This window comes from Schistocerca gregaria, chromosome X, assembly GCF_023897955.1.
Source record: "Schistocerca gregaria isolate iqSchGreg1 chromosome X, iqSchGreg1.2, whole genome shotgun sequence".
Taxonomy (NCBI): domain Eukaryota; kingdom Metazoa; phylum Arthropoda; class Insecta; order Orthoptera; family Acrididae; genus Schistocerca; species Schistocerca gregaria.
The window spans coordinates 71,424,249-71,437,378 of record NC_064931.1 but is presented as its reverse complement, the minus strand read 5'-3'; the positions used below and the strand labels follow the sequence as shown (position 1 = coordinate 71,437,378).

The 13,130-nt window shown below is 40.8% G+C and overlaps 1 protein-coding gene across 1 annotated transcript in view; it reads left to right on the top strand.

Annotated features, from left to right (window-relative positions):
• LOC126298416 (very-long-chain 3-oxoacyl-CoA reductase-like) overlaps positions 1 to 13,130 on the top strand; it is a 69,108-nt gene that overhangs the window by 49,312 nt on the left and 6,666 nt on the right. The window contains exons 2-3 of the mRNA XM_049989740.1: positions 5,968 to 6,014; positions 6,092 to 6,167. Of these exons, the coding sequence (XP_049845697.1) occupies positions 5,968 to 6,014; positions 6,092 to 6,167 (123 nt within the window). The remainder of the gene's footprint in view (positions 1 to 5,967; positions 6,015 to 6,091; positions 6,168 to 13,130) is intronic.

The window sequence follows — 13,130 nt, the reverse complement described above, 5'->3', positions numbered from 1 at the left end:
CAAATAACCCTGTGACAAAACATGCTGCTCTTCTTTGGATCTTCTCTATCTCCTCCGTCAACCCAATCTGGTACGGATACCACACTGATGAGCAATACTCAAGTATAGGTCGAACGAGTGTTTTGTAAGCCACCTCCTTTGTTGATGGACTACATTTTCTAAGGACTCTCCCAATGAATCTCAACCTGGTACCCGCCTTACCAAGACTTGCGGTACACAGCTGTTAGAAGGGGGGCAAGTTCTCGTGTACTCTGTGTAGAATCGAATTGGTATCCTGTCAGGTCCAGTGGACTTTCCTCTGTTGAGTGATTCCAGTTGCTTTTCTATTCCTTGGACACTTATTTTGATGTCAGCCATTTTTCCGTTTGTGCGAGGATTTATAGAAGGAACTGCATTATGACCTTCCTCTGTGAAACAGCTTTGGAAAAAGGTGTTTAGTATTTCAGCTTTACGCCTGTCATCTTCTGTTTCAATGCCATCATCATCCCGGAGTGTCTGGATATGCTGTTTCGAGCCACTTACTGATTTAACGTAAGACCAGAACTTCCTAGGATTTTCTGTCAAGTCGGTACATAGAATTTTACTTTCGAATTCACTGAATGCTTCATGCTTAGCCCTCCTTACGCTAACTTTGACATCGTTTAGCTTCTTTTTGTCTGAGAGGTTCTGGCTGCGTTTAAACTTGGAGTGAAGCTCTCTTTGCTTTCGCAGTAGTTTCCTAACTTTGTTGTTGTACCATGGTGGGTTTTTCCCATCCCTCACAGTTTTACTTGGCACGTACCTGTCTAAAACGCATTATACAATTGCCTTGAACTTTTTCTATAAACACTCAACATTGTCAGTGTTGGAACAGAAATTTTCATTTTGATCTGTTAGGTAGTCTGAAATCTGCCTTCTATTACTCTTGCTGAACAGATAAACCTTCCTCCCTTTTTTTATATCCCTATTAACTTCCATATTCAGGTATGCTGCAACGGCCTTATGATCACCGATTCCCTGTTCTGCACATACAGAGTTGAAAAGTTCGGGTCTGTTTGTTATCAGTAGGTCCAAGATGTTATCTCCACAAGTCGGTTCTCTGTTTAATTGCTCGAGGTAATTTTTGGATAGTGCACTCAGTATAATGTCACTCGATGCTCTGTCCCTACCACCCGTCCTAAACATCTGAGTGTCCCAGTCTATATCTGGTAAATTGAAATCTCCACCTAAGACTATAACATGCTGAGAAAATTTATATGAAATGTATTCCAGATTTTCTCTCAGTTGTTCTGCCACTAATGCTGTTGACTCGAGAGGTCGGTAAAAGGAGCCAATTATTAACCTAGCTCGGTTGATGAGTGTAACCTCCACCAATAATAATTCACAGGAACTATCCACTTCTAGTTCACTACAGGATAAACTACTACTAACAGCGACAAACACTCCACCACCGGTTGCATGCAATCTATCCTTTCTAAACACCGTCTGTACCTTTGTAAAAATTTTGGCAGAATTTATCTCTGGCTTCAGCCAGCTTTCGGTACCTATAATGATTTCAGCTTCGGTGCTTTCTATCAGCGCTTGAAGTTCCGGTACTTTACCAACACAGCTTCAACAACTTATAATTACAATACCGATTGCTGCTTGGTCCTCGCATGTCCTGACTTTGCCCCACACCCGTTGAGGCTGTCGCCCTTTCTGTACTTTCCCAAGGCCATCTAACCTAAAAAAATCCCAGCCCATGCCACACAACCCCTGCTACCCGTGTAGCCGCTTGTTGCGTGTAGTGGACTCCTGACCTATCCAGCGGAACCTGAAACCTCACCACCCTATGGCGCAAGTCAAGGAATCGGCAGCCCACGTCTGAACTAATCTACAGAGAGCGCAAACAAATCGACACAAAATTTAAACGGTTATTAAAATACAAGATTGCCTAGTAAATGCAGTAATGCTGCTACTTGTGCACTGCTGACACACTGCTCGGCAGCGGAAGGAGACTACGCGAATTTACACTATTCAGGTACTAAAACGCGATGCTACAACTCTCAAATACTATAATACGCCCAAAATTTATGAATTACACAATGCAAGTACCAAAAACACGCAAAGAAATTAAGAATGAAACTATGTACCAAATGAGTGAGCTAGGAGTATATGACTTGCTGCTGCAGCTGCTTATCCAATGGTGGCAGGGAGCACACTGACTGTGACCATCCGACACTGGCCGTTCAAAACAAAAACAGAAGACAAATGACTACGCGAATTTACACTATTCAGGTACTAAAACGCAATGCTACAACTCTCAAATACTATAATACGCCCAAAATTTATTAATTAAACCATGCAAGTACCAAAAACACGCAAAGAAATTAAGAACTAAACTATGTAACAAATGAGTGAGTTAGGAGTATTTGACTTGCTGCTGCAGCTGCTTATCCAATGGCGGCAGGGAGCACACTGTTGTCACTGTTGTTATGGTAAGCTTAGTCTGAGAGTTCGTGAAATGGCTTCTGGTACATTACACTGCTAAGACAATTTCTCCCTGCCACTATTACACAGCTATGCCCCAGGGTCAGGTAACAGGATAGGAGCACAAAGGTTCTACAACACTCCAACAAATCAGTCACACAGTTATGCAAATGAGTGAAAAAGTTTGCTTATTTTTGTGACTTGTTGCACAATGAAGTCTGCAACAGTGCTTGTAATATAACACAAAAACAGCCCTCATATGTAAACTTCATAGTACATACCAAATGCAATTTATAACAAGTGTCTGTTCATGTCCAAGAGTTCACTAAACAATGTTCCCTATCAAAGTCAGCCCTGAACGATGATCTATAACCAAGTGGGTGAGCACTACTCTTCTATCTTTTGAGTACCCTTCTGTCTGTTGTTGGACAGTCATTGGTGGATTGTACTTGGCCAGAAGCTGGCCGAGGTGAAGTCAATATCTTCACCCTCAGCCCTGCCTGTGGTGCTGGTAGAACTGGCACAAGTGGCGAGTCTCTATGGCATTGGCACCAGCTCACATTGTACAAACGTAAAGCAATTAGTCCTTACACGAAATGTGAATTAACTGTTCACATACATCCCAAGAAAATATCACTCCATACTAACAGCTCAACATTTGGTTCACACTGTGAAATACATTATTCAATTCATTACTACCATCTTTCAAAATATGCACTCCATTGAGTGGCCCCTTTATCCTTGAACAAGCTACACTGGCTACTTGTTCCACATTTTCTGAAAATGCTACCACTGTGTACCATTTGATCTAATTGTACCTCCATTCCATCCTGTATAGCAGATGGCATCTTACCTCACACAATACTCTTCTCAGGCATGGCAATATGCTCTTCCATAATGACAACATTCATAATGCTCCCTTCTACAATCCACACTTTTAAAATCAGATCATTTTCCATTATGTTATCCCTCCCTTCTCCATTTCACATTCTTAAACTTACTCACTAAATACATTCCACTTCCATCTTCTTCCTCATAGTCTTATTTCTCCAAACTATAAAACCCTAAGCTGATTGTAAAGGCCTAAAATATCATCTGCCTGCAACAGTGCCATCATCAAGAAATCATCAGCAGCAATGTATCAGTTCCACAAAGGCATCTTGGAAGTTTTTATCATTTTCAAATCAAGATAATAAAATTTTAAAATTACATGAGTCATATTTGTGATGTATTAAATCTGAGAAGCAGGTAAGCCAGTTTGAATGGAAAGCAACAAAGAACAAACAGATGAGTGATTCCAACACTTTTAACAAATATTTAGAGATTTTCAAAAAGTTTCATTGTCCTCTGTCATCATGCAGCGCTCTTTGACCAGTGCAATAATTAAAATTTATATGTGGTCAGTATACTTGTACACTAATATCAAAGGTGCAGTAAGTTTTCATATAGTGGCACATATTTAATACACATGCTTATGAAAAAATGGAAGTATCTCAACTAACATGATTAATAGTCATCTTTGTCATGCAGCAAATATTCTTTGTGGATTGATATTGTGCAGTAATCATTTCTTTCTATCAGTCATGAACTGCAGTACATTGTTTTGTCAGCAAGATGGGGAAGGAAATCTGAATCAAGTATACTACTCTCTAAATCCAAACACAGATTTCAGTTATGTTAAGATGGGATGATTAAAGTGAGCAAAAATATTAATGCTCACCCATATCTCAGTCAAGTTACATCTGAACATATCTACCAGTAGGAAGTAGGCACTGTCATCAACACAGTGTGCTCATTCAGAATAACATTTGTACCATGAGATATAATTGGTAACCAAATCAATCACAATTTGTACTACAAGAAAAACAAAAGGAGCATTAAGCTGTGCCAGATCTTCATAAACATACCTCCATCTTTACTGTAGCAAGAAGGCAGGTTTCTTTGGGCATCCTGAAACATAATCCCCACCTTTCGATTGCAAAGAGATAACAGATGGTTCATGAAACTACATGACTCTTCTGAATCACCATTCATTCACTTGCATCAAACTAATATATTTTTGGTGAAGGTAAAAGGTTTTTAAGGTTGCTGTCTGACTTTGGTAATTTATAATGTGCAGCTCACATTGGACTGTGATTGCAGAAAAAATTGTTTCTAATGTTATCTTCTGACATAATTGTACCACATTTTATGTGAACAAACAGACACACATCAGAATGGAACCATTACTGCCACCATCATATGCCTGAACAACACTCTTTTGACTAGCAGGATGGATTGCCTTATCTAGATTCTGCTGTACTTATACCCTGGCATCAATGTGAACCAAAAGGTACTACAACTCATCAGTGCAGACAACCTATTTTGATGTTTTGTGCATCCAGTGGGTGCTTTGTGCAGCCACTGGGGTGTAAATGGTGTAGATGCTCACTGCAATTTTGTGTGTGTGTGTGTGTGTGTGTGTGTGTGTGTGTGTGTGTGTGGAACTGGTGACTGATCTCTCCTGATATGCCTTAGGCACGGTGACATGTGAAATGTCCAGTGGCTGCGCATCCTGACACATCGGGTGTATTGTATACCATGCAACTATGATCTGGACTGATCATATACACTGGTGTGTGTATTGCCACCCCTACACTCAGCTCTCCCACTCATAGCTAGTACAAGATTCAATGATATCCCAGTCATGTGAAGTATTTGATCTGCTGTGTTGACAGTTCTGTCCCTCCAAAACAGAAGTTGTATCTAATTCAATTAATCATTAAAATTTATCTCAACATCATGCATCAGGGCAAAACATGCAACAGGGCAAATGTCACTATTCTGTGCTGTTGAATCAGCTTATTCACAGCCATCAACTTCCTTGAGTCCATGCAATAATCCCTTCTTTCCTTCATGAAGAAGAATATTCTGAATGTTATACATTATTTTATCTGCTATTTGCATTTGTTTAGTAGGTAGTAGTTCATTAAGGGAATCTGTGCATGTGAGACTTGTGTGTTTCATTACCTTTGAAATCATATGTACTTCTGTATCAAATACAGTGTATTGGTTTTGTAAGGGAGTCATACAATTGAATTATCTTGTTTAGGCCCATCAGTGCAAAGAACAATAAAAGTGACAATGCTGATTTACGATACAACAATATTTCAGACTGGACACACACACACACACACACACACACACACACACACACACACACACACACACACACACACAGAGGGAAGGGGGGGGGGGGGTGCGGAGGAATGAGTGGGGGGAGGGAGGGAGGGAGGGAGGGAGGGAGGGAGGGAGGGAGGTTTTGTGGAATGATAGATAGTACAGTGCAGATTCAGACTTCTTACATTCTAAATATCATGGGTACAATAGGGAGAAAAAAGTAAAGACGTGGGATTTCACCTTCCATACAAGCATAATTGTACATTAGTGATTTATTTACAAAAGTGAAGATTTTCTATAAGTAATTTATTTAGTTTAACATGTGTCAGTACTGAAACTGGTTTCAATTTACTTTTTCAGTTGTCACAGGAGCAACAGATGGAATTGGGAAAGCTTATGCATTTGCTGTAAGTATTAAAATTATTTTTACACTCAGAGACTGCTGACAGATCCTTCTCTTATTAACATTTTATTATATTTTCAGCTTGCAAAGAAAGGACTGAACATTTTGCTTATCAGCCGATCTCGTGAAAAGTTGATAGCTGTTGCAACAGAGATACGTAAGTTATTCTAAGATACTTACCATTATCAAATGTCCTATTTGTTAGGTTGCAGTTATAATTAGTATTTCTGTGAATTTCCTAGTACCTACTGCACCTTTCACACTCCATGGGTCGATGAAGCATGTATGAGTAACATAATACGTAGCACATTATTTTAACTTGTTCATCACAACAAATACTTACAGATTTGTAATTCATTTCTGTTGATAATATTGCAATATTGCAGTTATTTCTCACAATCTGCTTTTAAAACACCAGTAACCTGCTGCACACACACACACACACACACACACACACACACACACACACACACACACACACACACACACACATGGTTCATCTATCAGGTGATCACATTAAGCTTCTGGCTTTGGAAAAAGGACCATAAACAGCAACATTTAGTGTGCCTGCAAAGCAAGAATAAATATGAATTATGCATTTGATACAATATCACTGTTCAGCTATTAGGAAGCCGATTGTGGTTGATCGTAGTGCTTAGTATTCAGTGGTTATTTCCACAGTCAACAATGAATGTGAACGAGAAAGCAATATGTCTCAGCTGCTCAATACATTGTTACTTATTTTGAGACAAAAGGGTATAAAAGAGGAAACAGAGAGTGCACAATATAACTATGATACAATTTTAATGTTACAAATTGTGTAAGTATAGGATGGTGTCCTAAAATGAAACAACTATGTTAGAAGTATGATCCCAGTTGTCTGTTGACAAGGTACTGATTATGAAAGATGTAGTTAGTAGCTATTTGTTTTTGTAAGATTTTTTAAATTCAGTGTTTAGTGGAATTCTGAGAGTTTCATCTCTTCTTCCATCAACTTATAAGCTGTGAAGTTACTAAAGATATAAAAACTCATATTAAATGAACTTTTGGTAAATGTTTTTACCAAAAGTTTGTGGGAACTCCCTGACAACAAAGAACATCACTGGCAGTCAACTCAGACCATGTGTGAGAGATCTTTGACTGTCAGTTCACTAACTGCTTCTAAATATAAATTTGTACTGTGATTGCACCACCTGGTGAAAATAAAGCATGTGCCTACTCAGATTCAGGTTGTGTCATTATACATCCTATATCTCATCCATAGTGTAGCTCTATATTGGTGACCTATGACCATGTTCATGTTTAGTTTGGGATATGTATGGTTACTGTGCAACTACAATACTGCCATTGTGCCTCCATTGCACAGCGCATTTCACACATCTGGACAGCAGTTCTTATGCTATGGTACCCAGGGTTATAGACAGCACCCTTCAAGCCCCTCAGGTTATCAAAAGTAATAGTGACACTCTTCATGACAGTGCTTTGACAGTGAACAATGGTACTGAAAAATTGAGTACGTCAGACAACCTATTCTGTATTTCACAATGGACTCCACTTCTCTCATAAACCAGGCTACTTCCGAACCACATCAGTCCAGTTGGTTGAATTTGCATTTGATCATTTTTGCTGGGGTGCACAATGTGCACAAATTCTCTCACTCCAGGACTCATGCAGCTGGCTCCTTTGTCTTCCAACTTGCCTTCTGTGCATCCAGTTATGCCACTTATAGAACCTAATTGCACTGCTGTTCTCCCTCTATGGATGTCACTGTGGCAACCTACTGGACTAAAGATGCATTTTAAGCTACCACTTTTTTTCCTGATCGACAAAATCTGTGGTTTGCCATCATGGACAACATTTTTGCTTTGAGTAATGCCATCAGTGACAGCACAAAATTCAACACACTGCTTAGTCACCTGGGTAGACAGGTGGATATTATAAGTGATATCATCCTTGCCCCACCTTTGTGTAATAAGTACAAGCTTGCTAAAATGGCACTCCCTCACCAACTCATCCACTTCCTGGAAGAACAGTTACACCATATCGTCTAGAGGGAAGATTTAAAGGACAGGACTTTGTCACAACTATAGGTTTCATTAAGCACTCAAATTGATTTACACCTCATGCCCTGTCTTACACTATGGACATTGCAGGTCATTAAGCTGCCCAGAAATTCAACTGATCATGTTCACCCATGAGCAAGAGCCATTTGATCCATGCTCAAACTAGTAGACAGAATATTTCCATCATTCAGCATCAACAATGTATTAATAACACTGACAAAAATGATGTCAAACATGACTTGCAACCATGGCAGGACCACAACTGACCTTCCACCTATCATCACCCGAGCTGATCTTGCCCAACCTACACCATACCTAATGTGACCACACCCAATCAGACCAATGACCAATGCACCATCACAACAAACCCCTGCCCACTCACAATCTGCACCACACCTATGTCTGTGCAGAATTCCTTCTGCTGGTACCATACACAATTTGATGACTCCACCCACAACTGTCATCCACCATGTGACTTACCAAACTCAAAGTATGGATTACAGAAGGTGCTCTGAACCTAGCAGGTTATCTAAGCCACCTAAACACCCAGAACGACAACAAAGCCTTCATTCTCGGACCCATCAGTGGCACTGCTTCCTTGTCAACTCCAGCTTGGAAGTCCGTACTTTGCTGCCCTCTTCTTCATCAATGAAGCCTGTCTGCTCAGCTGTCCAGCTCTGAGCAGCAAACAGCTATTATTGAGTGTAAGGATCTCAGACATGTACGCTGGACCTCAGTTATGATGACATTTTCACCTAGACAGTTTTAGTTATGGAAGTGGGTGAGTCAGCATTCGATGCAGACTTCCTCCAACGCTTCTGTTTGGTTCCCAATCTGCCCAGTGGTGTTTCAGCTGCTCTACAATAGACTCTGCTGGGCATATCCCCTCAGCAGACCAGTATAATGGCACCACCCACTTTATGCAGTAGCTTCCACCACTCATGATAACGCCCAATAGCCGTCGATAATGCCCAATAGCCTCCATATCATGAGACATATTCAGAAGGAACTACAGCTCTATTTTGACATGCATGTGGCAAACATCCACATGCAACATAACAATAATGCTATCTTACATAATAATTCATTAAGTCATGGAAGAACTCCACATGGCACTGCTCCATCTCAACTGGCTATGTGAACCACCTCCATCTGATTCCAACATAACCTCTGCTTCTCTGATCGAGTTGACCCTGAAGATCTTCTGCCACCTGTGGATACACCTGGAGCACTATCTTCATCTACCAACACAAAGTTCAGTACTGTGCTTTTCATTCAGCCCCCTCCCGCCTCTCTCTAATGTGTGTCTGTGCTCTTCCTCGCAAGACTGGCTTGTGCACAAACTAGTGCACCCCCCCCCCCCTACCCCTATCCCCCTCTGTTGTGCATCATAGACTGTGTAGGCTACCACCACATTTACTCTGGGTCACTAAGGCAGTGGTAGATGGACTACAAATTGGCATCATAAGACCAACTGACTGTTCCTGGGCTTCACTCAACAAACTGCTTACCAAAAAAGATGGGTCTGTCAGATTGTATGGTGATTACAGAGTTCTCAATGCTTGTACTACACTGGACTGCTACCCAGTTCTGAACATGCAGGATTTCACTCATTATTTGGTGGACACCTCTGTGTTTAGTTTCACTGACTGCAAGAAATTCCTATGCACCAGGCAACATTCACAAAACAGTTATTATCACACATTTTGGCTTCTTTGAATTTATGTTTATGCTGTGCCAACTTAAGAACACTGCTAAAACCTGGCAGCATTTCATTGACGGTGCACTATTCAAGTTTCTGTTTCATTATCCCTATCTTGATGACATCCTAATTTTCTCAACAAATGGTGACTCCAATAACATAACCCTCAAAGAAATTTTTTATATGCTCACTGACAGTGGAGTTGTGATCAACAAAGAAAAATGCCAGTTCTGACAGAAGGAAGCTGTTTCACCCTACACCACAGTGTATAGAGACTATTCAACAACCGCTGCCATCACGAGACTACCAACAACTATATCCATTTTTAGTCACAGTAATTTTTTATTGTAGGCACCTTCCACAGGCAGCTTCCTTTCAGATGCCATTCACTCAAACTCTTACTGGCAAGAACACTACTAGCAAATGCAAACTCACGTGGACATCAGAAATGCAATTTACTTTCAAACACATTAAAGACTGCCTTGTCCATACATCAATTTGGCACATCATCTCCCTGACCTCCAGATCATCATAACAGTGGACATGAGCACTTCCGCTATTAGCACTGTCCTGCAGCAAGAGGTTTGGGGTGTGTTCAACACCCACCCTGGTTTTTATCACACAAGCTCCCACCTTTGCATTGTTTGTGGTCAGTGTATGATCACGAGCTACTAGCAGTTTACAAATCAATACATAACTTCAGTAAATACATTGAAGGATGCTTTCTGATTATTTGTATGGATCACTGTCTGCTCACTGACTTTCTCGGAAACCCCCCAAGGGACACTTGCCTCGCAACAGTTTTGGCACTTGGATTACATTGTACAGTTCACTACCAATGTTGGTCATCTCAAATGTGCAGAAAATGTCATGGCAGATTACTTCTCATGCATCAACGCCATGTCATCCCACTTTGACTATGAACAGCTTTGCAAAAGATACATGCTGTTCTTACAACCATTCCATGAACCTACAGATTGAACTTCGACCAATCCTGGGTGCAACCCACCTGATTCTCTGTCACATTACACATAGAAGATCATGCTCTCCTGTTCCCCACCACCAAATCATCTTTGACCAGTTACTTAACTTGGTGCACCTGAGCAAAAGTCCAATTTTGTGCCTGGTGATGGACCATTTCATATGGCCTATTGTGAAGGAGTATATTAGCCTTGGACCTGTTTGTGTGTCCCATGCTAAAAGAGCAATGTTTCATGCTATCCTCAACTGCCCCTGGGTCACTCTGAAGTTCCAAGAGGATGTTTTAGCACATGCATGTCAATCTTGTGGGACCAATACCCATCTCTGATGGCTATCAGTACATCATGTCAGAGATCAACCGCATCACTCAACAGGTAGAATTTGTACCACTCAAAGATATAACCACTGACTATCACCAAAGCCCTTATTGACATGTGATTTTTATGCTTCAGATGTCCCAGGTCTAAAATAACTAACGAAAGTCTGCAGTTTGAATCTGCTCTCTTCCTCAAATTGTGCAGCATGGTCTGCACCTGTCACTTTAGAACAACAACCTATCACCTACAGAGTAACTGGCTCATCGAGCAGTGGCACCACACCTGAAAGACAGCTCTCATGTGCCACAGTGGACTTTGAAGAAAGACTTTACCGCTGGTACTTCTGAAAGTGCTTTCGGCCCATAAATACAACCACGGAGCTTCACCCGCTGAAACTTTGTACAGCAAAGTGTTCTCCCTCTGTGCAGACTTTGTGTCCCAATAACCTTCAACTATACCCTCACACTTGCCCAGCTTGGTATCATAAGTAAAACAACACATTGCTCACCTCTGCATAACTCCCCTTCTTCTGCACTCAATGCCTAAAGTTTTCTTGACTGTGAAGTCATGATGCTATGTGGTGACACAATATAACTAGCCTTGCAAGCCTCATTCTCATGTCACCACAAGCTGCTTCAACAGGATGACCACACCTTTGACATATTATTACATGGGAAACATACAAAAGGGTCCATTAATCATCTTAAACTGGCACAGACCATGCAAGAAGATTTACTGTACAATGTTCTCTGGCAAGCTCCCCTCACTACTCTGGCAAACAGCCCTCCCACCAGCAGTGACATACCTCCAGTCTTCAAAATGCACCTTGATATCCACAACTTTCTCCTGGAGGATCCTAACATTGAGTTGCCTGACAATGACCTTCTCATTGAAGGGCAGCATCCTGGCTGCCAGACTGCAGACAGCTGTATTGCCCATCACTTCAGGGAAACAGTTAACACACCACATGATGTCGATACCACTGCTCTCACCTTCCACTTCTCCATTGATGGTAACTTCAACATCATGGCTTCACACCTACACCTTCTGAATCACGCAACCTCACTGGCACATGGTGAACTCTCTGCTACCCCTCCAACTTCTAACACCACCACACACTCACACTTCGGCCACATGCATTGGGTACTGGTGCGCCTTCACAACTACCACCTTAATGTTGTGCGGTGTACTTTGCCTCCCAGCGTTGACCCCACAGAAGGCTACAAAATGCCTGGAATGTCCACATGGCACTCTGGCAACCTCTCTGTCTTCACATTTTCCCACTGCCCCTGCTCTCCACACTCTCCCCTCATTGTGCTAAACACTATAGGGTGGACAAGGGGGGAGGAGGGTAAGGGGCTCTGTGGGAACTACAGGATAAACAAAGAACTTCACTGGTGGTCAACTGAGACAATGTGTGAGTGATCTTTGACTGTCATCTCACTTAACAACATCTGAGTGTAAAGATGTAACTTCATTGTACCATATTAGTGAAAATAAAAATTGTACGTACTCAGATTCAGGTTGAGTTATTACACATCCTACATCTCGTCCATGGTGTAGCTCTTCAAATTCATTTAATATGAGTTTTTTATACCTTCAATAACTTCTTAGGTCCAAGGAATAAATTGTGGAGTAGAATACAATAACTGCAATGGATACTGGCAAGAAGGACTGAAAAATTCAGAACAGTATACAAAAGAATCAGAGTGATACAAAGAGAAGAAATCATGGAACAAAAGTGGAGAGAAGAACAATGTGATGATGGAATTTGGACAAAGACACACAAGGAACACCAGCAAAGACACTTCACAATTTTGTTTAGTTTAATGTTGCCTCCTTGAAACAATATTTTTTGAAAAAGAATCTCTCACATTAAATTACTCCAAATGAATACCAAAATAGTTCCCTGAACATCTTTACAGATAATTTTTACCAGCTTTTTTGTCTTTATGGCCAGAATTAAAAAGAGGGAGATGTAAATTCATAGTTATTAAAAGTATTTAGTAAGTTAATAGTATATTTCTAGAAACCTATTATTCATTAAATGATTAAAA